Raw genomic sequence first — 24,696 nt, forward strand, 5'->3', positions numbered from 1 at the left:
AAAGATTACACATACCACTGGATTAATGCATGACATGGAGATATATGTTTTGTATATTATATATTAGCTATTACTCAAACATAAATAGCTGCGTGATGGTGGAATTCAATAGAAATGGCATGATAAAAATACTTTGTGTGTGTGCATGTGTATGTGTGCATGTATGTGTCGAGCAATGCATCAGTAAACAAAAGTGTAAAGAGAAGTTTAACACAGGCCTAACTGAAGTTAAACAAGCCCATTTGATGATACCTTCTCAAGTGGCAAATTACGTTGAAGCGAAGTTGCAGCACTAACCAGCTCTACCTGGGAGCTGAACAAGGGAGAGAGAAAGAGATGGAGGGAGAACATGAAAAGGTTCCCCAGCTGGCTGTAGACCAGAAAGAGTGTGCCTGGATAGTTTCTGACACAGATCCAGGCTGGAGTGCTCTGTATCTCTGATTAGAACATACCGAGATAATGAGGAGAGTGTAACATGGAGGCCAACTGGCAAACAGGCAACCTGTCACTCTGAAACGCTTTCATACCACCAGCACAGGTCACCCACCACTTACAGCTGTCAGTGTCAAAACAGAATGGCCCAACAAAACAACCCAACAATTTCTTTTGAATAAAGCCGTCAACATTCTCGCTCGTATTGAATTTTTATCCCGACAACCCTAGATTAGTGTGTGTGTGTGTGTGTGGTTTTTATGTATGCTTGCCAACTCAAATGGAGCCATGCCTTTTGTCATTTCCCTAGCCAATGGTCAGATATCCAAATTTAATGAGACCTTGAAATATTTTCTTGCCCAAAAGTATGGCAGCATGGCTGATATTTGTTATCTGATACCTTTGGTTTTGTTTTTGTTTTTTTGTTTTTTGCTGGATTGTATGTATTGAACTATACTGTATGCTCACAAAACATTTTACATCGTTCACCCTGTTCATAAACCCATTATTCATCACAAAACTCATTTGTGGTTTTGGCCTCTTGAGAAAAAGGAAGGATTTTGGCCGTCCAGTGCTGAGAGTAACTGGAGAGGTGACTGGACTGGATTAGGGAAGGGTTTAGAGTAGCCCAGCTCCTGCCAAAACCCTCTCCAAAGTTCCACTGGTGTGGAGCAGGGAGCAGTCTGTTCTGGCATTCCCACATTCTGACGTTCCGCGCACGCTGTCCCTCTGGTTCCAGCGAAGGTGCCAGGCTTTTCATTTCAGATGACTAACCAACTCTCAAAGATTAATATGAAGAGGGCCTGTGGAGGCTGGAAAGCCTAATTCGTCTTTAATACAATTTGTGTTTGTGTTTAATATAATTTGTGTTTTTTGCTTGTCTTGGGAATGTTTTTTCTCAATATTAATCTGTATTTTCAAAATTGAATGGGTGAACTATATTGAGAGATTTCTTTCACTCAAATTCAAATTCAGTTCAGGGAATATTGGGCTTTTTAACACAGTCAGATGTCAGTTGTGTTTACTTAAATATTCTTTGACTTTAATCTTCTTCCAAATTAAGCAGTATTGCCAATTTGAGATTAATACTTAAACAGAAAATGTTATTCCTTAAAGACGACTAACATTTATTTAGTCCCTGTCCTGTAGCAGCGACTTGTTATATTTTGTCACAGATTATGTTATATTTCATCACCTTCAACAAGACCAACTGTGTAATATAGTACCTTCATCACTTTTAGAATTACAACGTTTCTATTGTACAAAAATGTGTAAGGAGTTTGTTTTATGCAAGAGAATTACGTGTCTACATTTTCCCCCACTAACTGATATTTGAGTGGGCTTTCAGAAGAGTGCACTGTACAGAACACTGCTATACCAGCCAGTTTGTGTGAGCCACATTAGCTCGTCTGTATCCACGCAACAGCCGAGACATCTGTCTCCTGTTTAATTGAGTATGATTAGAATAGAAGTGTCAATTTTCTCTTAATAGATCAAAACGATGAGGGCAGCCAGGCCGGCGGAGTCTGGTAATGTGCAGAGACTCAGAAGTGATGGGTTTGGAAAGGGAGGGTTTTCTGTACCCAGATTTCGCCCATGCCAGGCACAGATGAACCCCCGCTGCCAGGTCATCTGTGCCATGTTCGGGGCTCCGAGCCTTGTATTATTGGAACACTGTATGGCTGATCTGCTCTTTATCCTTATATGAATGGATTAATTGTTTTTATCTCGCAAGTCTGTTTATCATGCATCTAAGCTTTAAGCTGATTCATTTACTTACTTATTTAAGTATTTGTTTATTTATTTGGGGGCGATGCTGCTTTGAAGGACCAACTGAGCACTGTTCTCGGGTTTTGTTTCCCTGGAAAAAATAATAATACATTTTGTTTCAAAAATGACCAGCCTATGGGCAGCACACCAGGTCTTATTGAAGTAAAACACTATGGCAAGTTAAAATGAAGAAAACCTGTGACCTGTGTTCAAGTAACGGTTTTACTAAAGGTTAAGAGTAATTGGAAATATTTATTGATGAATAGGCAATGAACAGGATAGACCTGTGTGTTTTGAGACTGTTGAGACAGGTTGAGACTTGCACTTAGCCTCCGAAATAACCCATCTATTCAGAGGAAACCGGGAGGAAACCCACCCTGGTTAAAAATAAATGAGGAATCACAAGTGTATACATTGAAATGTAGAAATAACAGTGCTATCTTTAGAGAGAGAGAGAGAGAGAGAGAGAGAGAGAGAGAGAGAGAGAGAGAGAGAGAGAGAGAGAGAGAGAGAGAGAGAGAGAGAGAGAGAGAGAGAGAGAGAGAGAGAGAGAGAGAGAGAGAGAGAGAGAGAGAGAGAGAGAGAGAGAGAGAGAGAGAGAGAGAGAGAGAGAGAGAGAGAGAGAGAGAGAGAGATAATAGCTCAGCTCCTGGGCAGAATCTTACCTGTTGGGCTGCTGCCGTGTTTTCAGCGACGCACACCCCCTCAGTGGGGAAAAGGGGTGGGGAAACACACCATTCAATGTCCTGAATGAGGACATTAGTGCTCATTTATTCCGCTCGCAAGGCGGCACGCGGAGACGGCCTGCTGACACGAAGGTGGTGATGCACTCAGCTGTGTCTCATGTACAGTAGGTACTGTAATCCACCAAGAGTACTTATAATGTAGAGGTACAGGGAGAGAGGGAGCGTACAGTACTTATGATGTAGAGGTACTGGGAGAGTACAGTACTTATGATGTAGAGATACAGGGAGAGAGGGAGAGTACTTATGATGTAGAGGTACAGGGAGAGTACAGTACTTATGATGTAGAGGTACACGGAGAGAGGGAGAGTACAGTACTTATGATGTAGAGATACAGGGAGAGAGGGAGAGTACTTATGATGTAGAGGTACAGGGAGAGTACAGTACTTATGATGTAGAGGTACAGGGAGAGAGGGAGAGTACAGTACTTATGATGTAGAGGTACAGGGAGAGAGGGAGAGTACAGTACTTATGATGTAGAGGTACAGGGAGAGTACAGTACTTATGATGTAGAGGTACAGGAAGAGAGGGAGAGTACTCATACCAAGCTGTGTTGCACTGCGAATAGTCATGATCAGCTGTGTCCTGCAGAGGTAAAGGGACACAGGGAGAATAGTCATGACTAGTCATTTTTTAAGATGGTTAAACTGGCATAGCTGGATTTTACAGCAGGAAATGGTACAGTGGCCATCAGATTTGAGTCACCCTTGGTTTTCCATGGATTTTGGCCTGGACATGCTCAAAGGACTGCATGGATGATTCCGTGTTTTCCCACTTCGCAGCTCCACGTACGCAATACTTATGGAACTGAAAAAGCACCATGGAAACATGGCGTTATTCAGAAATAAGCCCTGGAAACCTGCCTTGTGCGCTCGTGACGCAGGCCTGAACTGCTCTGCTGGTTACCTGGCTACCGGCAGGAGGGTCCTGTTGTTGTTGTTGTTGTCGTCGTTTCACAATGTGCTCCTTTGATGTCAGCCGTTTTTTTTCCGCCCTCTAAACTTTTAGAGATTTTCTATATAAAATCCCCATGTCTTCATTGAAAAGATGAAATTAAAAAATAGGAGACCAAAACATGAGGGCTTATGTCGTCCTTACCATTCTTCAGTGAACAGGGCTTTTAACTCAAGTGCCTGTATCCAGAGCAGGCTGTTTTGTGCAAATAACAAGTGCTTGTTAGAAGCTAATGAACGGATGCTTTATGAATGCATGTTTGTTGTTTGGGGTGGGTGAGTGGGTGGGTTTGTGTATTATTTGGCCTTGTATTTTCCCTCCAAATACATTTTCCCCCTCTTCAACTTCTGTGTCTGTTTTATTTCCACTGTTGACAGAATAGCAGCGAGCAAAAAAGATTTCTTGTCTGTACGTATGTGTGTGAGGGGGTCTATTTTGTATTCTGTCTGTTCTGGCTCCACGGTGGTGGAACAAACTCCCCATTGAGGTCAGAACTGTAGAATCTCTCCCCACCTTCAAGCGCAAACTGAAGACGCACCTCTTCAAGCAGCACCTCTCCCCATCCCTCCCTACCTCCCTGTGAACCTTAATTGTTCTCTTTGTGATTTGCGTAGTGTTTCGGTATTTTTAGTTGGCTAGGTAAGCAGTATTTGGATAGTTAAGTTTTGCTTTGTTGTTTGTTTGTTTATTTATTGTTTAAAAAAATAAATAATAAAAATAAAATAAAAATAGGCCCTTGTCCTTATCTTTGTTGTACGGGTAGCAATTGAAATTGTACTTCCCTATAGGGTCTTTCAGCGCACTTACCCCTAGTTATGGGTATGCACTTTGTTGTACGTCGCTCTGGATAAGAGCGTCTGCCAAATGCCAATAATGTAATGTAATGTAATGTATTCCTGTCTGTGTGCATGTGCATCTTGGCGTGGGGTCTTGTGTTGGAGGTGAGATATCGAACAGCTCAGCATACACTGTACTGTTTGTTTCATATCCTCTCACATTTGTGTAATGAGACATCTTCAGCTTACTGTCAGGCTCCGGGGCAGGTGGGTGTCAGGGTGGATTTGGACTACAGAAGTTTTCTCCGCCGTGAAACTTCTCCTATTACCACGGCCTCGCGGCCTGTTTGAGCGTTGCTTTGGTTGCCATGGCTGCACGACAGGGCCTACCGGTATAGGAGGACTGACCTGTCTGTCAAACAGGGAGCTCATGTACTGGATTGGCCTCCCTATGCCTGTAACTGCTGATATATCTCTTCCTCAGGGTACTGTTCTCCATACCAGATGGTTGGCTCTTTATTCTTAACTTTATATATCTCCCAACCGTTGCCAAACATTTTCAATTTGATGCATGTTACATATATTCATCAGCAAAATACATCATTTGTGATTCCAATACTTTTCTACGCTTCACTGAGCTTGAGTTTGGTGTATTGGAACCTATGAAATACTTTATGAAGTGCAAACCTCGCCTTCTGGTCCACTTGTGTGGCTCAAGAGATCAATCAAGCACAGATAAGTATTTGAATCCAAAACAATGATCAACAATGAAAACTCAGGTCCCAATGGCCATTCTGTCCTGCAAAACAGCGCTGGAACGAGGACGGTACAGAAGGAATGAGCACCTAGTGAGTCTATAAAGTTTGTGTCCCCTCTTTCATTACAAGATATGGGACTGGGAATGAAACAAAATTAAAAACCAAAAATGAACTAATCTCAAGATGGCCCTAAATCTGTACAATCCATTAATATGAAAATACTGATAGATGTAGCCTACATTTTATTCTTAACAAACCGTTATTATTGTTATAGCCAGTTTTGGGTTCATAAAAAGTCTGCTAACAGTGTGAGCTAACACTGAAAATTCTGGAAGCTGGAGAGATGAGCACAATCTATACATTGCAGTATTTATTAAATTAACCAGCGTAAGCTCCCCTCTCCGATCCCCAATCTGCTCTTTCCCCGTGGTGAAACCCACGGGCAGAGCTCCCGGGGTAATGGAAGGTTCCTCCCCGGTTATCGATCGTGTTTTAAAGGGAGAATGAGAAACTGGCTCCAGTGCTGGGAAGCAAGGCTGAGCGTAATTCAATAACGCAGAGAATTAAACCCTCTCTCCGTACGGGATGCGATTCCTAGCCCTCCCGGCCCCTGCCTGCTGTGTGTGTGTCCGTATGAGTCCCACTCCGTACGGAATTCTGTGAGGGCTCATCGTTTCGTTGGCCTGGTTTACGTTATTATTCTTTTTTCAGCACTTTAGAATTCAGAGTTTATCACAACATTAGCGAACACAGATATGGCAGCCTGTAGTATTGGTGGCAATACCTGTGGACCCGGAGGTTTGGTGGTTCAAGCCCCGGTGTAGCCACCATGCTGTTGAGCCCTTGAGGAAGGCCTGTAATCCCGCATTGCTACAGGGGGGAATTGTCCCCTGCTTAGTCTGAAAAGCTATAAATAACAAATGATTATGATTATTATAATTATTTTAGAATACAGGTGAAGGTATCTGACATAACAACATGACCTGGTGACCATTACCAAACCAGACACGGCTCTTTAGCATTCAGATGAAGGCAATGTGAAAGGAGGGGGTAAATAAAAGTAAAAAGTGTGTGTAAAATAAAAGATTTGCCTGTTTAACTCCTCTGGCTCTCACCCCTCCCTGCTCTCCAGAGGAGGAAGGTGGCCGTCTGGCGTGCTGCCAAACCCCCCGCTAAGAGTGCGCTGGGCCGGGGGGGCGGGGGGGGGGGAGCTCGTACACCCTAGATCTCCCTGCCATTGCTTCACCGCAGATTGATGAGGTCTGGCCCATTTGGGGGGTATAGGATGTTGCCTCAGGAACGTCCTGCCTGGCATGTCCTGCCCACCGCCCAGCCTTATCGGAACTGTTAATTGTCCTTATGAATATTTTAGAGGCCAGCGAGAGCGTTTTGGGGAGGAGGGAGGTGGTTACTGTTTCAGTGTCTCTGACAGCTAATGTTCAATAGTGGCGTGCAATGCGATTCTTTTTTTTACGCGAGTCGTTCGCTTTCGATTCGTTCGGTCAAAAGAACGACTCTTTCGAACGACTGACTTTGTTCACTTGGCTCAGTAAGGTCAGAGCGCAGGGCTACACATCGCATTCATATGATTGTGTCAAAATATCAATTAAATCACAATTGGCAATTTGCAGAGAGGTTGCTGGCATACTGTATACACATTGGCTTATTATTTTTGCAGTCGGTCATAAGGCATTGCTGCCCCAGGTAGCCCAGGCTGAAACATTTTTTTGAGATTGCATGTGACAACCAGAGGCACTCTGTGTGAACAGATAACCTTTATTCTCTTCAAACGATACACATTTTGTGAAAGCTAACTGAAGCTGCCCTAACGTTAAGCGCTGACTAGAGGAATCGGGCCAGATGAAAGCATTGCATCCGTCTGCCTGCCCATGCTCTGGTCTTTTCCTGCTCAAAGGAAGCCTTTGATAAACCCGTTAGACGGAACGGATGGGCCACAATGCCGATGTCACGAGGATTAGCACGCCACCTTGTTAAATGTGCCGGCAAACACAGCAGACGATTCACGACACTGGGGGGAGAGAAAGGGGTGAGGGAGTCTGGTTTAAACGGGTCGTTTTTTTTTCTGGGGGGGGGGGGGGGGTGAAAATGATTTCAGTTCTAGTGTAAGTTTTTGATTGGCCAGGGCAGTTGAAGGATATTTTAGATATTCCCAAAGGTTTCTGCCATGTCACATTTTGTATTTCCTTTGATGATTAATTGCAGATTAATTTATAAATAGAGCACCATGAAAATATCTCAGTTCCCTGCTGTAAAATCCAGCTATGCCAGCTTGACCAGCTCAGTTTTCAAGCTGGTCTAGCTGGGTATGAGCTGATCCACCAGCTAGTGCTGGTTGCTACCAGCTGTCTCAAAACATAGCTTGGGCTGGTCAAACTATCTTAAGGTGGAAGCTAGTCAACCAGTTACCAGCTTTTTAAAAACCTACCTTGAAATGGATATCTGTGTTTGGGTAAGATGTATACGCTCTGTATCATTGCTCTACATCAACTCAGACCATTAATACACCACAGATAATTACCTGTCTGTGGGAAGCGGTTTGCGGGAAGGAAGCGGGGCAATCCGAGGACCACGCCTACTCGTTAAGCTGACACACACCTGGACTACGTTTCAAATTAGTCCAGGCTGTTAAATATGTGCTCTTTCCCGCAGTAGGTGTCTGAGACCGGGAGACCGCAGGAGAGCAGAGCACTGTGCAAGCAAAGCTGAAAAGTTAAGGTTTCGGTTTTGTTTGCATTTATTATTTTAGTTTGCTATTTTTAGAGCAGACTTGTTGTTTTGTTTAGAAGCAATGTGCTCTCGCTCTCTCTCTCCTTCCCGGTCCTTGTGAGTATAATAAAATGCTGGTGCAATCCAAATCCCCTTGTGTCCAGCTCGTCGATTCTCAGTCACTGGCCAGATTGTCACATACTGTACCTATGGCCATGCATAAAAAATGATTCTTCAGCTAGTCTCCATAGAAGAACCCATTTGAGTTATTTTAGAACACTCAATCATAGGTGTGAAGTGTGAAAGCTCCCAGACAAAGAACCATTTGCCTGACTCCTCTAACTATGGAATGACACGGTTCATTTTGGAACCATTGTTCTGAGAGTGTAGGACCATCGGCTATGTTTTTCTTCATCGGACCGAACCTTAGCTGGCTGCTACTCGAATGTGTCATGGCGGACTTCCTAACTCATGCTGACTCTCCATTTAAACAGCACGGCAGTAAACTGGTTGATAAAATCAGTACCCGTTTTCTTTTCCGTAGAAGCGTACCTTCTTTTTGCCGGAGGTCCCTGTCCGCTCCCTTTTCGCGAGCACACTGTACAGTACATAAATAAATAACAACGGAGAGTCTGTCACCGGGGAGAAACGGCGAGCCTTCCGCCAGGCGCTCAAATTGCTTTCGCCCGAGCGCTCTATAGGAAACCGTTACTTTTTTGTGGCTTACGCAACGACTCTTGCTGTATGTTATTTTAAACTTGGTTTCCACGGTTACAGTTATACTTGTATCTACAGATCTCAAACACTAGGCCGAAGGATTAAGTCAAATTATGGAGAAAACTAAGGAAGCAAGCTTGTCTGAATTCATGTCTAAGTTGATATTTACATGTATGTTTGATTATGTTTCTGTAGAAAATTCTCACTTATTTTTTGGTGGCAGTGTTCTGTAGCAGACCTGGGTCAGATATGTGATTCTTTTGGATTCAAATACTTTTCTACACTTTACTAGGCTTGTCTAGTGTATTGGGACCTATGAAATACTCTAAAGAAGTGCAAACCCCCCACCTTCCTCTTGGTTGGTTCAGTTGCACCAGAAAAGATCAGGCAAGCACAGGAAAGTATTTGACTCGAAAACAATAAGGTATTTGATCCAGGTCTGTGGTGTTGTACAGCGGTTAAGGAACTGGCCTGTGACCAAAAGGTTTCAGGTTCAACATGAAGGCAGGACACTGGCATTGAACCTTCCGCAAGGTACCTAACCAGCATCGCAATAGTGTATATACCGTTGTATGAATGGATGCTAAGTAAAACTGTGTACCCTGCTGTAAAATCCAACTATGCCAGCTGGTTATAAGCATGTCTAGCTGGGTATGAGCTTGTCAACCAGCTAGAGCTGGTAGCTGTTTCTAAACAGCTTGAGCTGGTCAAACCATGTCAAGGGACTGGTCTGAACTTTCAAAACCTAGCTTGACCTGTATAGGAACATCTGGTAAATGCTTGTAATGTACATTTTTGTGGAAACTTGCCGTAAATTTGCACAATGGATTTCATTGGTCAAATGAAAATAACTAAAACATTTTGTCTTGGGCTGTTTGTAGATAAAAGCATTTGAGAAAACAAGCATGCGGTGTATAGCTGAAGCAGTGTGCTGTGCTCTGTGTACAAGCGTTCCTGGTGAAGGGGCTCTGAAATCTGCCTCCTCGATCTCGGGCCGCTCACAGCTGAGACGGAGGGAAACAATAGAGGCCTTTGAGGAGACTGTAGACTGCGGATGTTATTGTTAGGATGGAAGCTAACTGGGCACTGGCAAGCCGTCCTGACACACTTGACTGCAGCCTACTGTCTGCAGAGCAGAACGAATCTCTTTCTGGCCATTATACTCACACCGACTCCTGGAAGTGCCCCTTTCTCGTCCACCTCCTGTGGCTTATTTTCGCGAAGGCCAAGTCCTAACCAGCAGGCCTCTGGCAGCCCGTGAGAAAACGCTCTGGCCTCGTTAGCAAATTACGCTGTAACGACTCTTTGCATTTCTGCCTCCAGTTCACCTCCAACGTGGATACAGACAGGCCCCTCTCTTTTTCTCTCTCTCACGTACACAAGCACGCATACAAACACACACACACACACACACACACACACACTTAGGCATGCTTACGCACATACCGCTCGTACACAGACACACAAATGCACATGAATATACGCTCACATGCACATACACACATATATTTCATGCCCTATAAACAACATATTTATGACACTAAACTATTTTTTTGTCAAAAATACCAATTAGAATTTTAAGGTCTCAACATGTGGACAGTCAAACTCACACACACGCTCACACACACACGCATACACATGCACACACACACTCACAGACACATGCATGCACAAGCACACATACACACACAAACATTGGCTTAAGCATACACACACACCCACACACATACAGTACACATACAAGTGGACTCTGGCTCACTATCTCTCCCCTTCCCTCTGTCACCTCCTCTGTCCTGCTTCAGTAAGTCTGTGCGAGATAGAGAGTGCTGTGCTCAACGTGTGATGACAGGAATTGATTCTGGAATAAGCATGTACTGTAGGATATCTGGGGACTGTAGTCATTTAGGTTGTTATGAACTTTAACCCTTTACATTCATAGAAGAAAGGAGGTGGTACAGAAGATTGATGATTTCAAATAACATTGTCAAGAGAAGAGACGATAACAAATGACAATGACCACACGGGGGTCACTCGCTCCCAGCTCGATTCATTGCTGAATTATTTCTTTACTTAAAGACAGGCCGTTGAAGCTGTTGAAGTTAGAGCAGCACTAGCTTCCACTATATGACTTCCACAAATTTTTGAAGGGCGGGGAGTCGATTTCTCAGGCCTAAAATGAGGAGGGGGGAAGTCTAATGAGTATGCGAAAAGGGTATTGGGAACGGACAATTGACAGATTTGATCGACATACACGTCCACCGGTACAGGATGATGTCAAATCGTGTGTCTTTAAGGCACATTTAGACATATAGAGACTCGTGGATTCTGACGGACGTCATGCGCGTGGGAGAGAGTGGAGCAGCTTACGGGGAGCTTTCAGAACGGGCACGGCCTTCAGCTCTGAGCCCTCCGCACGGTCGCAGCCAGACGACCTTGGGAGTTTCACGCCGATCCATGTACGGTCCTGGCAGGGAGAGATAGCGGCTGATTGGCCGGCTGGGCGGGGGGGGGGCCATTGGGCCGACAGGTGTTTGGAAGAGCGACACCTGTTTGGCCATGTGCTCATTTACTGGTCCGTTTACTTCACTGAGGCCTGCAGGCCTGCAGCTCCTGCGGGATATCCCAAACACGCCAAGATGTTGAAGAGAGTCTCTCAGCGCCCGGCCCTGTCTGAGCCAGGCCCGCTGACACACGTACGAGGGCAGATACACACACATTCTGTCTGCCGCTTGCACATAATGCATAAATACATGCAACGACACACACCGAATAAAATGTCCGGTGTTAAGTTAACCCATAGTGGACTCATATAAACCTGTTAAGAGTTGACTTAACACTGAACATTTTACCGTGTACACACACTTTCTTACACACACACGCACATCTTATGCTATTATGAAATGTGTGCTTCCGTCATTTTGCTTACGGGAATTGTCTCTTTCACGCAAACATGCGTCAGCATGTTTAAAGAGGGTAGCTGTGTTAGCTGGCTCGATGTGTACATGGATCAAAAATGCATCTTCTCTTCTTATTGTCAAGAAAAATACAGTTCCCGGTGTTTCCCCCAACCCCCCCCCCCCCCCCCGCTAGTTCTTATTCTGTTACGTGCCTCAAACCCCATCTGAATAGCTCATATTCAGACACTGAGCGACGTCACAAGGCTTTCTTGCAACAGCTGCCTCCACATAAGTTATTGTTTTATGCTTGTGTTTGTGCTGTCAGGATTCCCCCACCCTGTTCTGTCATGGCAAATTTCATCTACTTAACAGCAGTGGCTTTGCTGTTCTTAATGAAGTTGTTGTGCTGGTCGTCTGAGCATGCTCAGTTTCATGGTGGCTGTGGAGTACGGGTCCAACGGGACCTCTGATTGGCCCCTCCTCCCCCACTGCTGTGTCGTGCCCAGCCACAGGGCTGGTCAGATAACCAGCAGGTTGGGACTTTAATTTGTAGTTTCTGATCAAATCTGCTGCGCTCTGCCAGAGAGAGAAGTGCACCGTAAACAAAGGGGGCTGCAGGGAGCCAAAGAAAAACACAGAGCTCAGTAAACAGGAAATGACCCAGGCAGGCGAGAGGGGGGGGTGAGAGAGAGAGAGAGTGAGAGAGAGGGATAAGACCGAGATAAGAGGCAGAGAGAGATGGAGAGACAGAAAGAGAAAAGAGGAGAGACAGAGAAAGAAAGATAGAGATAGGGAAGGACAGAGAGAAAGTAGGAGATGTAGAGACAGGGAGATAAGGATATGGAGGGAGAGGGATGGGTGCAGATAGAGAGCGATAGGAGAGAGATAAGAGGCGGGAGAGAGAAGGATTGAAAGAGACAGTGAAAGAGAGAAAGAAAATAAGTGTCAGGAAGCCATGTGGACACTGCTGGGTGTGTGTGTGTGTGAGAGAGAGAAAGAGAGAGAGGGGAAAAGGAGAGAAAGAAAGAGAGAGGAGAGAAAGAGGGGGCCAAGCCCAAATGGCAGTGCAGCTGAGATGTAATAACACTCGGATGGGTGTGCATGTATTAACCTTGAAAGATTCTCCTCATTTGTATTTTTTGTAGAACTTGTAGGACAGAAATTAAAAGAGTGTGAGTACATAAGAAAGCAGTCACACACTAGAAACACAGTCATATTCTTCAGATATCCCCCCTCCCCACAGCAATGACTCAACCCCCTACTGACCAAGACTGGTCAGATCAAGGATAACGCAGTGCCCTCCGGCTTGTAAAATCCAGCAGAAAGATGAGAGAGTTTATAGAGCATCAGCTCTAAATGTTAGGAGAATGGCTGGTGTGGAGAAGAAGCCCCGGGCAGAAGGTTGGAGATGTTAAGCTCTGAGGTTTATGATCCTTTCCTGAGCTCTCCGAACAGTGGCACGCTCATTCCCTCCATTAAAAAAACAACACGGAGTGACAGTCTTGCTAAATACATCTTTAATGACAGCCTCACAGATGTGTGTCTTTTTGAAAATAGCCCATATTTCAGAACTGGAAAAGGCAATACATGCGTTGTTTGTTCAGGCCTGGTGCTTGTGCTCCTGCTATTCTCTAAGGCGTCAAAAAAAGCTCAATACAAATATAATTTCACTGAATTATTTTGCTTTTAAAATACTACTGTAGTCAGAGTACTGCCCACTTCTGAATGGAGAGAATCTTGTGTCCTGCTCAACCTTGCTGAAAAAAATAGCTCAAGGTTTTGAAACAGCTGGTAGCTGGTTGACCAGTTTTATCAGTTTAAGCTATGTTTTGAAACAGCTGGTAGCTGGTTGACCAGTTTTATCAGTTTAAGCTATGTTTTGAAACAGCTGGTAGCTGGTTGAAACAGCTGGTCTGGTCTCAGACAAACTACCAGCATTAGTTGATTGACCAGCTCATACCCAGCTAGACCAGTTTTATAGCCAGCTTGGCCATGCTGGTTGACCAGCTCATACCCAGCTAGACCAGCTTCATGACCAGCTTGACCAGCTCAATTTTTAAGATGGTCAAGCTGGCATAGGTGGATTTTACAGCGGGGGAGTACAGCTTGTTACAGTACCCCAGGCAGTGTTGCACAGATGAGCAGTTCATTTCTTGGCCTTTTATACAGGTATAATAATCCGGCTCTGCGGACCAGGAAGGCTCGTGAGTGAGCGAGTGCCAGTCCTGCTGGGCTAACCTTGGCTGTGCCTAGACCTCCACTGCGGAGTCCTCGTTTGTTAGGGAAACTTCCAGCTGGGTGGCTTATGATAAGTGAAATCTTAATAAAATATGCATAGAGTCGGGCTCACGTAGGCTTGTGTAGCCTGGGAGAGGCGTTTCGCAGAGCGAAGCTAGGGGAGATGGGGGAGAGGGACATTTTAATTCGGCAGAATGTCTTCCCACAGCTGAGCCGAAGGTTTACATCCAGGTCCTAAGCAGCCTCCATTTTATCCATGTATAACCCTTTTTTACTTTAAACAGGGTGAAGAATATCTGCTTTGTTTCTATGTGTGTGATTTTGTGATTTTTACTTGCGTTGTGACCTTGGAATCAAAAGGTTTTATCTGCGTTCTGGTTTTGAGATATTGAGCTTCAAAGATGCCAAAGTGAATGGGCAGATACAACCTTTTAGTTGAGCATTTTTCATACTTTTAAGCATTATTTTTGTCTAAAACTTCACACATATATTTAGTGCCCTGTAAACAACATACTGTATTTATGACACTCATTTGTGTAAGAAAATTCAGTTAGAACTTTATAATTCTATGGTCTCAATATGTATTTTCACCACATGAGCATTGTTAATGTATCAACCATAGATAATATTTTAATAGTTAAAATAGATGAACAAAACAAAAGCTTTGTCACCAAATGAGTTGAGTGAAAGGGCCAGAGAGACTTTTAGAGTATAGCCAATTGTTATCAGTCATAACAATTTAAACCGATCTGTAAATGACACCATTTGTTGACATCAAGAAACCTTGCTTTAAAAGTTCCATTAAGCCTCCCACACAAAAGGACATGAGATGTTTTTTTTTAACATATCATTTTTTCCTGCATGCGTATGTGTGAATTTTCCCAATTGTATTTCAGAAATTAAGAAACAAAGGCCATAATGACTGTGCCAGTCCCGATCCGGAAGACTGTTATGAGCACAGCCCCCTGACGGACGACCGTTACAGCAAACTAAGCGAAGACAGTGATTTAATGTACAAGCGCTGTGGTGTAAGTACCTCTCTCCTCCCGCCATTTTGTGTTGATTCCCTGTTCTATGTTGATGTTCACTACAGGCGCTAAACAAGAAGGAGCACAGAGGCTGCGATAGCCCGGACCCTGACTCCTCCTATGTCCTCACCCCCCACACAGAAGAGAAATATAAAAAAATTAATGAGGAGTTTGATAATATGATGAGAAATCATAAAATCGTAAGTAAAATGTTTTTGCTTGGCTTTTGTGGCAACAGGATTTTTCCCCCTCCCCCCTTTTTTCGTTAAATTTTTCTGTATTTTTCACTACCCAACCCCTCCCCCTTACAAACATCCCAGACACACGCCCGCACGCACACACACCACCTTTATGAACTGTTACCAACAGCCGTGGACTGTCCAAGCACAACATATTTTTTCAGTTGATTGGAAATGTGTCGTTTTTTGGTGCTTTTTCTGCAGATTGTCGCACCCTGATAAGATCACATTGTGAGCCAGCGCCTATCTGGCTTAAAGAAAATGACACCACCTGCTCTGGTATCTGTGCAAAAGACGTTTTTATACCACGCAGCTCATACCTCGAGCTCTTTAAAATAGATCCCGTAGAAACAATACAAACTAAATATTTCAATTATTATGTTTTGGCTCGCCGCAGTGGTCCAGTATCTACCCCTCTCTTAACAGCTGCTAGAGTCTGAGCTCTTGAATTAAATCCCTTCTGTACTAAAAAAGATACCTTTGTTTGCCACTAAATGTGTTTTCGACTGCAGCAGAGATTATTTATTTTCCAGTTTCCGAACAACCATTAAGAACACACTTTTAAAGTGACAACTGACACGAAAGCCTTTGAGTACCTCCACTGGCTCCATATCATCCAGTCATGACCTTAGCATTCTGTCGATGGTAAATGGTCTGCATTCATATAGCACCTTTATCCAAAGTGCTGTACAATCGATGCTTCTCATTCACCCATTCATACACACGCTCACACACCAACAGGATTGGCAGCAGGGCACCAACCAGCTGGTCAGGAGCATTTGGGGGAGTTAGGTGTCTTGCTCAGGGACACTTCGACACACCCAGGGCGGGATCAAACCGGCAATCCTCCGACTGCCAGACGACTGCTCTTACCTCCTGGGCCAACATCGCCCTGCATTCTGACTGGTTTTGAGATATTGAGCTTCAAGGACATCATTGTGAATGAGCTCCAAGCAGATAAAACTTTTTTCTTTTGCATTTTTTCATACTTTTAAACAATATTTTGTTTTAAACTTCACACATACTATAGTCAGTGCCCTATAAGTAACATATTTCTGACACTGGAACCTTATACTAATTGTAAGGTCTCACAGTGTTCCTGTTGGGAATGTGAACCCATTTTTTCCCCGGAGCCGATATGGAAATCGGACCATTCCTGATCTGGAACCGGAGCCTCCCTGGGAGCTGTGTCCCCCCCTAGCCACGGAGACGGAGGGCTCCTTCCAATCGCTCATTTCTCCTCTTTCTTCTTCTCCTTGCTCCTGACCCAGAAATCGATCGAGGTCCCCCACCTTTAAGTACATTCCAACCCGTTAAGTGTTCCGTCTAGGAGCTAGAAGCAGCAGTTAGGAACTCCCAAAGCTCCCAAAGCAAGGAAACATGAGCGCGTCCTTTGCGGAAGTATTTTTGTGGAAAGGTCGACGTATAGAAGATCGACCTGTGGGTCCACCTCTCCCCATCTGCCATGTCTGTAACACTTCTTCACTTATTTTTCTTGCCTCTTTTTCCAGCTTCTCTCGATGGGCAGAGAGAGGAGTAGAATTTTTAATTTTTTTTAAATAAATAAAATTCCCCTCCCCCTTGTATAAACCACGCCCTTCAGGCATCAGGCGCCCACACAGGCTGCGTCCTCCAATCAGCAGCTTGCGTTTCACACTCACACCAGGGCCCAGTGCGTGTGTGTGATCTCTGATGTGCCAGATTGTCTCAACACCTTATGCACACATCTAGAGCTGTCGGATAAAATAAAACAAAAGAAATTCAAGCAGAATGCATTTCAAATGCACCTTTACACAATGGTGATCTTATTTCGGTGGACAGTGCGTTTTTTTTGCACCTGTTTAAAAAACGCTGGAGTTTATGCACTGATAATTGAAGTTTTTTTTCAAATGACATTAACATACTAATGACAGCACTAACCGCCTCACCGAATTACGCTGCGAATGCCGTCGTCTCACCAGTACCATAGTGCTCTTGGGATAGGCCGCACTGCATTCTGGGTCACAGTGAAGGGGAAGCTCGCTCCCGTCACAGTCTCGAGACTGAATGCCACACCCCTACAGACTCTGTACAGCCAAGCAAAATAACTGCATGTTTTTGTAACAGCAAAATCTACCGCCTGCTTTAAACAAATTGGAAAAATGAAATCAACAAAGAAACAAATGCCAGGCTGGAAGATTGTTGCAAGATACTCTGCACCGAATCTGCATGGCACTGAAACATTTTTCACAAACTTGTGTGTTTGTAATTTGAAAAAAAATGTGTTGTGTTTATGAAGAAAAGGGATGTGTCTTTCTGTGCTGAAAGACCTGGTCCCAAGACATTTCTTGGTTTCGACAAGTGTTTATCCCGACAGGGTTTCTAAGGTGACTCCAGGGAGTTTTCCTTGGATACGGGTGGCATTTACCACAGAGCTTTCCTGTTCTTTTACCCCCTCCTCATTAATAACCGTAAAAGACCATACAAAAAACAATCTTACCTTTCACAATTGGCATTTGCTTATTAGCATTTCTTATGTGCCCCATTTTCTGGGTCTGTCTCTCTTTGCATAAAGCTGGATCAGTGCTTCAGGGCTGGAGAGATTGCATTTCGGATTCAGAATAATTTGCAAAACAGGCAAATGATACTGCAAATCTCTCTGTAGGGCTTTAGTTCCCCAAACTGGAACTAATGATCTAGACTCACTTTTGGGTCGTAAGTGCAGCTGAGGTCGGTTGTGAGATTATATTTTACATAGGGGAAACAAACTTATTTACTGTGTATATAAACCTTGGTCAAATACGTACTTGTTTTGGAGTAAAATACTACTCAAATATTGGGTTTCATATCTGGTTCCAATACAAAAAAAAATATTAAAGTGCAAACCACGCCTTCTGGTCCTCTTGGCTCAATTGCACCAGGCAAGATCAATTGAGCACAGAAAAGTACTTGAATCCAAAACAATTATGTACTGTTTTTTACCCAGGTCTGATATAAACTAGGTTTGTAAACACTCAGAAAGAATTTTTATGTACACTACACGCAATGAGTGTAGTGTAGTGTACATAAAATGTTATGAGAAATTGAAAATTAATAATGGTATATTGGAACCTGTGCCGGGTAATGTTTTTGTGAGAGGGGAAGGTCAGTGATAAGGTGTTGGGTCATTAGGTGAGTTTGAGACTCTCGGCTGTTGGGGTTGAGTGTGTCCCTTATGGCCAAGTCTGTCACCAATGGTTATTACTGCAATATCCACATGATTTCATGACACTTATTTTCCTTTTCTCTCTATCTGTCTCTCTCCTTCTTTCTCACTTCCTCCCTCTATTATCTCTCTCCCTCCCTCTGCCTCCATATCCTTATCTCCCCGTCTACATCTCTCTTTCTCTCCCTCTTTCTCTCCCACTCTCTCTCTTTATCTCCCTCCCTCTCTCTATATCTCTGTCCCCCTCCCTCCCTCTCTCTCTATATCTCTCTCCCTCACTCTCTCTCCCTCTCCCTCTCTCTCTCTCCCTCTCGCTCTCTCTCTCTCTCTCTCCCTCTCTCTCTCTCTCTCTCCCTCTCCCTCTCCCTCTCTCTCTCTCTCTCTCTCTCTCTCTCCCCCTCACTCTCTCTCTCTCTCCCCCCCTCACTCTCTCTCTCTCTCTCTCTCTCTCTCTCTCTCTCTCTCTCTCAGCCCAACACGTTGCCGCAGCAGAACTTCTCCATGCACGTGGCGGTGCCCATAACCAACCCCAGCGCCCTGTCCTACAACCTGCCCAGCTCCATGGGCTCCCAGACGCTGGCCGGCACGTCACTAAGCGATGGGGGCCTGCTCTCCCCTCCCCTGGGCCCCTTGCACAGGAATGTGGGGTCCCCTGGGGGCCCCCAGAACTCCCCAGGCACTGGAAGCACAGGTCAGTGCGGGACTTCATTTCATTTGGCTCTTTAACTTGCACCCAAGCTGGTCATGGAGCTGGTCTAGCTGGGTATGAGCTGGCCAACCAGCTACCAGCTCAAATCGGTCAAACCATGTCAAGCTGGGATCTTGTCTGAACCGGTTAACCAGCTAAACCATTTTGAGCTGGGAGCTGGTCTGAACTGGTCAACCAGCTACCAGCTGTTTTTTTCAGCAGGGATACACTCTCAGAAAAAAATTTGATTCCAAAAGCAACTATGTGATTCCATAGAAGAACCTTATCTCAAGGGTAAATTTTTTCAAAATTGTTCTTCAACTGGGAGCTTTCAGGCTTCACACCTATGATAGAGGGTTCCTTAAAGACCTGAAAAGGGTTCCTCTATGGAGACAAGCCAAAGAACCATTTTTTCTGAGATTGTTTCAAATAGAACCTCAGAATTCAGAATGTCTGCAAAAAAAAATGAAACAGCATTTTATTTAACACTTGTTAATTTGGTTTAGTTCTTGTAATTTCTGATAATTGAGTACGTCCTGTCAAAGAATTAGCCACGCACATGAACAGAGGATAAAAGACGTGACGAGTCATGTTGTTTTGGGATGTGTTGGCCGTGGAGAGGCTGTTATTCAGTCTTTCTGCTTATCTCCACCGACTCGTGATGCGGCTGGTATGACTGTTCAGCTCACACCTTCTCTGGATCTTTTGCCCCGGATGCCGAAAGCGAGATGAATTAGTCATGTTTTGAGCGCGGTAGGCATGGATACGGCGGGCGGCTCGCCACGGGGTGTGCTGATCCCCCAGCTGTGCTGTTTCTGCCGCGGCGCTTCTCCGGGAGGAACGAGGGTCCCCGTTAACCCCCCGTTAGCCTGCTTCCTTTGGCTGCGTCATCTCTGCGGCCGCATCGTTGACGGGTGTTTTAAACACGTTCCAAAAGGCCCGCAAGCCCTGTGCCCCGCCATCGGACCTGGGTCAAGCACGTCATTGTTTTTCACTCAGTTCTATGCTGTGCTTGTCTGGCATATTGGAACCTATGAAAACACTCTAAAAAGTGTAAACACCGCTTTTTGGTGCTCTTGGTTGGCTCGGTTGTGCCAGGAAAGATCAGACGAGCACAGAAACTTATTTGAATCCAAAACATTTGCTTATTTGACCCAGGTCTGCCCCTCATACTGCCCGTAGCGACCACGCTAACTGGGCTTGCTCCACTGACTCTCGATTGTGGACAGCATGCTAATGTCAAAACAGATGAACAGACACACAGGCACTGAAGCCCTCATGTAAGCAAACACTTGGGGTCGGACCCTATAGGTATATACCATTTTTTATTTGCAAAAGATACATATTAGTACCCAAATAGAACACTATTGTACTTTCAGGGTGCATGTACCTACAATGTATTTCTGAGAGTGCACGCATGCATGCGCAGGCATACGTGTGTGTGTTTGTATTGCGTGTTTAGTATACTGTACGTGTGTGACCGTGTGTGTATAAGACTGTGTGTACATGTACATGCGTGACCTGGGCTGATCAGGTCCCCTAAGTAAAAGAGTCCCCTAAGTTCAATCCCCTAGTATGGCCCTGCAGACTTTGCGAGGTACTGTATTTCCCCCCCCAATCCCCACACTCAGAAATAATGGTACGGAAAGTGAATTGGGTGGTACCCAATAGATACATAAAATTGTACCATTGTACCATTTCTGCTTGGGACACATACTCATTTGTACCCAAAGAGAACATTACTGTACTTTCAGAGTACATTTTAGAAATGTGATCCTTTAAGAACCAAAAATTTACCTACGCTGTCACTTTATTGGCCAGTTCATAGTCCAGCGACAGAGCAATGGATGTCACTGGCTGCAGGTTTATACGGGTGATATTTTTGCGACCACAGTCTACATCTGGCGACAATAGAACGCTCACAAACTTTCTGCGATTTCAGTCGAGCGACACTCTGTCGCTGAACTATAAACTGGCCTTATTTTTGAGAGTGCACCCTGCCATTCCACATGAATATTTCACTGGTGTCCTGTCCTGGTTCTCTGGGGCAGCCTGGCTGGCTGGAAAGAGGCAGTGGAGCTGGGTTTGTGCTTTCAGTGGCTCCAGGAGCGTACCACAGCTGTCCCGAGTTCCTCCGATTTTACACGTCCTCAACTTACCCCATCCCCTCATCTCACCACACCCCTCTCAAACCGCAGCCAGGTCTTCTCACGTGTGCGGTTTAAAGGCCAACACGCACCAGCGTTCTCTTCCTGGTTTTTGTATCCAAAAGCCAACAAAATGTTTGCGAAGAGCAGTTTTTTGAAAAGTCCCTAACCCTGCCCCCAGAGCCCAATTCCCCCTCCCCCTCTGACTCCTGCGGTCAGCTCTCTGTGTTAACATTTAGCATGTTTCTTAAATCGATCTGTCTCCAGTGCCTTCCAACATTATTCGCACCATCCCTTTAGGGAATGGCAAAGGACTCAGTAGAAAGCTTCACAAGTCTGGAGGTGGTTACAAAAAGTAAATAAAAACTAAAGAAAAAACGTATTCATTATTAATCAGTGATCAAGATGAAGATAAATAAACCTGAATTTCAGAGGAAGCAAGAGAATCTTGCCCCCACGTAGAGTGAAGCAGATGGTTTGGGAAGACCAGTCCATGGGCTGCAGTCGGACATCTAGTCAGAGATCAGACGGCACCTCTCTGCCAATGAGCTTCCAGGAAATAGCCTCAACAAAAAAAACACATCTAGAGAATGCTGTACTACATTGGAACTTTGATTAGCATCAGGTGCTATTGTCAGATGACACCTAGCTTTTGGCTACAAACACCAAACCCTCTGCTGGTTTGTGTGGCCAAAAAGGAGAAGAAGATGCAAAACCGCTCCAAAACATCAGATTCAAAAATAGATTTCACCGATGCCCTACCTGCCTACTTGTCTATCCGTCGAATTGTCCTGGATGAGTGAAACATATGAACACAGACATGGGGGTGCAGGGCAGTTGCTCTGTAGCCTGTGATCAGAGCATGACCCCCCCCCCCCCCCCCCCCCCCCACACTAACTATGGTAGTTACAGACGGTTACCCATTGCCTCTTTGCTTACCGCTCCTCATTAAAGAGGTGCACTGTGGGTAACGGCCCCACAGTTGTGTTGATTCGTCCCTTCCCGGGGGAGCAGCGGCGTAGCAGGTCAGGTGGCAGGACTGTTCACGGTAACACCCCGCTAACTACCTAGTATGTCCTGGGTAAATACACAGATACTTGCGTGATTATTAGGTAGCTACTTTGATTTCAGAGGTAAGTACTATGAAACAAAAGTAAGGAAGTATGATGAAACAAAGTTGTTAACAAGCTTGTGCAATGAAAGTATATTTTATAGTTACCTCATAATTTCACCCTAAGTACGTGGTATTTACCCCGTAAATACAAGGTAATTAACAGCCTGTAAAGTAAAGCGTGACTGTTGGTTGTTTTTTATTAACTGCAATAAATCGTATAGAGGAATACTCAGAACAATGCATCGCGTGTATGACATTTCACATTAGCAAAACAGCACATCTGTGCCATGATAGCAACATAATGTAAAAATAAATTCTCATTCAAAAAACACGTCTCAAAGGTAAATAATAGATTAAGGGCTGCAAATGCTTAAGCGTGTTCTAAGTACCCAGATATTGCAAATTAGATATAACATGTTTTACATACTATTATTATTTTCTTCAAGCCATCTGGCCGGCAGTTTAAAATGGCCCAGCACAAGTTTCAGGCGGCTGAAGACAAGTCAAGTGTGGAATGTGTGGAGTTGTTGGGGCTCCCCCCCCGCCCGGTGCGCTTGATAAAATGACGGCAGGGGTGGAGGTGCTGTTGACTGGGGTGAGGGTACATTTCAAGATGCAGGAGGAAAAAGGCGCTGGTTGCTTGTTCCTTGCGCCCTGTCGTCATTGTGAATGGTCGAGCTGTCAGATCGCCCAAGGACAAGCCCAAGGTTATGTGTCCAACTGTTCCTGCCTGACAGTTACAAATGCCAGGGTCGTCCCCGCTCGCTCTCTCGCTCCCTCCATCTTCCGTCCTCTCTCCCTCCCTCCCTCTCTCCCTCCCTCTCTCTCTCTCTCTGTCTTTGTCTCTTTTTTATTCTGTCTCTGCTCTTTGTATTCTCTCTCTCGTTGCTCTTTGCTCTCACTCCCTGTATGATTTAGAGCTGCATTCACCAGATCCCGTTTTTCATAAGCGGCGAAGCACTGTAAAATGTATCCACATTTTACACAAAAATAATAATAATAACCACATAAAAATGACCACAAGAAAATGAACAAAATGTCATGTGAGTAAAAGTCAGTTTATGGGTTCACACACTAGACCTGGGTCAAATACGCAATTGTTTTAAATTTAAATGCTCTTCCACGCTTTACTGAGCTTGTCTGGTGTATTGGAATCTATGGAATACTCTCAAAAAGTGCAAACCCCACCATCTGATTGATTCAATTGCACCAGACAAGATCAATCAAGCACAGAAAAGGATTTGAATCCAAAACAATTACGTATTTGACCCAGGTCTGTTACACGCATACATCTCCACTGAGATATTGTATGAATGGTTAACAGATTTACAGTATTGTAATTCATGGTTAACATAGATACCATAATGAATGGTACATAGTCAATGGACATATTGTGGTTAATAGAAAGAGGTACAATATTAAGCAGTTAAAAAAAACAGTCAAATTCTAGAACAGCTGTTGCACGAAATAATAAACTCACGCTGTGCAGCCATTGCAATTATTATAGAACTTATGCTTGAAAGGGCTAATAGTTAATAAATGAATTGCAATAAATAGCTAACAGTTAAGCAGTATTACAGAGTGAAAAGAGATATTGTGTTAATTGGTCAATAAAGATACTCCATTAAACAGTTTGTAGAGATATAGAGTAATACATTATTAATAGTTCATAGCGACACTGTAATAAGTGCTTAATAAAGTATGCAGATATATGAGGTGTCCCCAGCTGCAGTCTGTGAGGTAAATATCGTTTCCCATTTCCTTTAAGGCAAACCCTCCCTCCCTCCCCCGCCCCCTTCTAGATGCTTCCTTCGCTTGGTCGACAGGTGCCCGTGTTTGTCCGGCACTGCTTCGCTCCTTATTTGGGCACGGAGAGTCTGTGCATCGCACGTCCCAGAGGTCCCGGCTACGTGCCCGTGCCCCTGACATCACTACCGAGCGCTCCGTAAACAATGCCCTGACGACCTGTCATGGCTGCTGCCCGGCAACGGACAGGCCCTGACAGGTGTGTGCTAGGCGTGGGCAGACCGCTGCTCACACCCACGTTCCCGTGCATGTAGTCCAGCACGGGTTGATTCTGTGGATCCTACCCCGCCTAATTAATTCAGAGACCGAACCATTATGCATTATCAAAAAATAAATTGCGTCCACAACCCACCCAGCCCCTTTTAAAGTGAGCCCAAGCCTGCCCTGATATCCATCATGATATAGGCCTGTTACAAATATCCCCTCCTACATAGTTTATGAATTATTGCTCTGAGACTGTATGCAGTGAATAATAAAT

The 24,696-nt window shown here is 44.5% G+C and overlaps 1 protein-coding gene across 7 annotated transcripts in view; it reads left to right on the forward strand.

The window, feature by feature from the left end:
• The window catches only part of LOC133131639 (myocyte-specific enhancer factor 2A-like), a 117,558-nt gene that overhangs the window by 68,665 nt on the left and 24,197 nt on the right, over window positions 1-24,696 (forward strand). For 4 of the 7 annotated variants that reach the window (XM_061247019.1, XM_061247018.1, XM_061247023.1 and 1 more), the window contains exons 5-6: window positions 15,106-15,240; window positions 18,935-19,154. In XM_061247019.1, coding sequence (XP_061103003.1) covers window positions 15,106-15,240; window positions 18,935-19,154 — 355 coding nt within the window. Of the gene's footprint in view, window positions 1-14,908; window positions 15,041-15,105; window positions 15,241-18,934; window positions 19,155-24,696 lie in introns of all 7 variants that reach the window. The other 3 variants (XM_061247021.1, XM_061247020.1, XM_061247024.1) reach the window with 1 other exon arrangement.

This window comes from Conger conger, chromosome 6 (assembly GCF_963514075.1).
Source record: "Conger conger chromosome 6, fConCon1.1, whole genome shotgun sequence".
NCBI classification, from domain to species: Eukaryota; Metazoa; Chordata; class Actinopteri; order Anguilliformes; family Congridae; genus Conger; species Conger conger.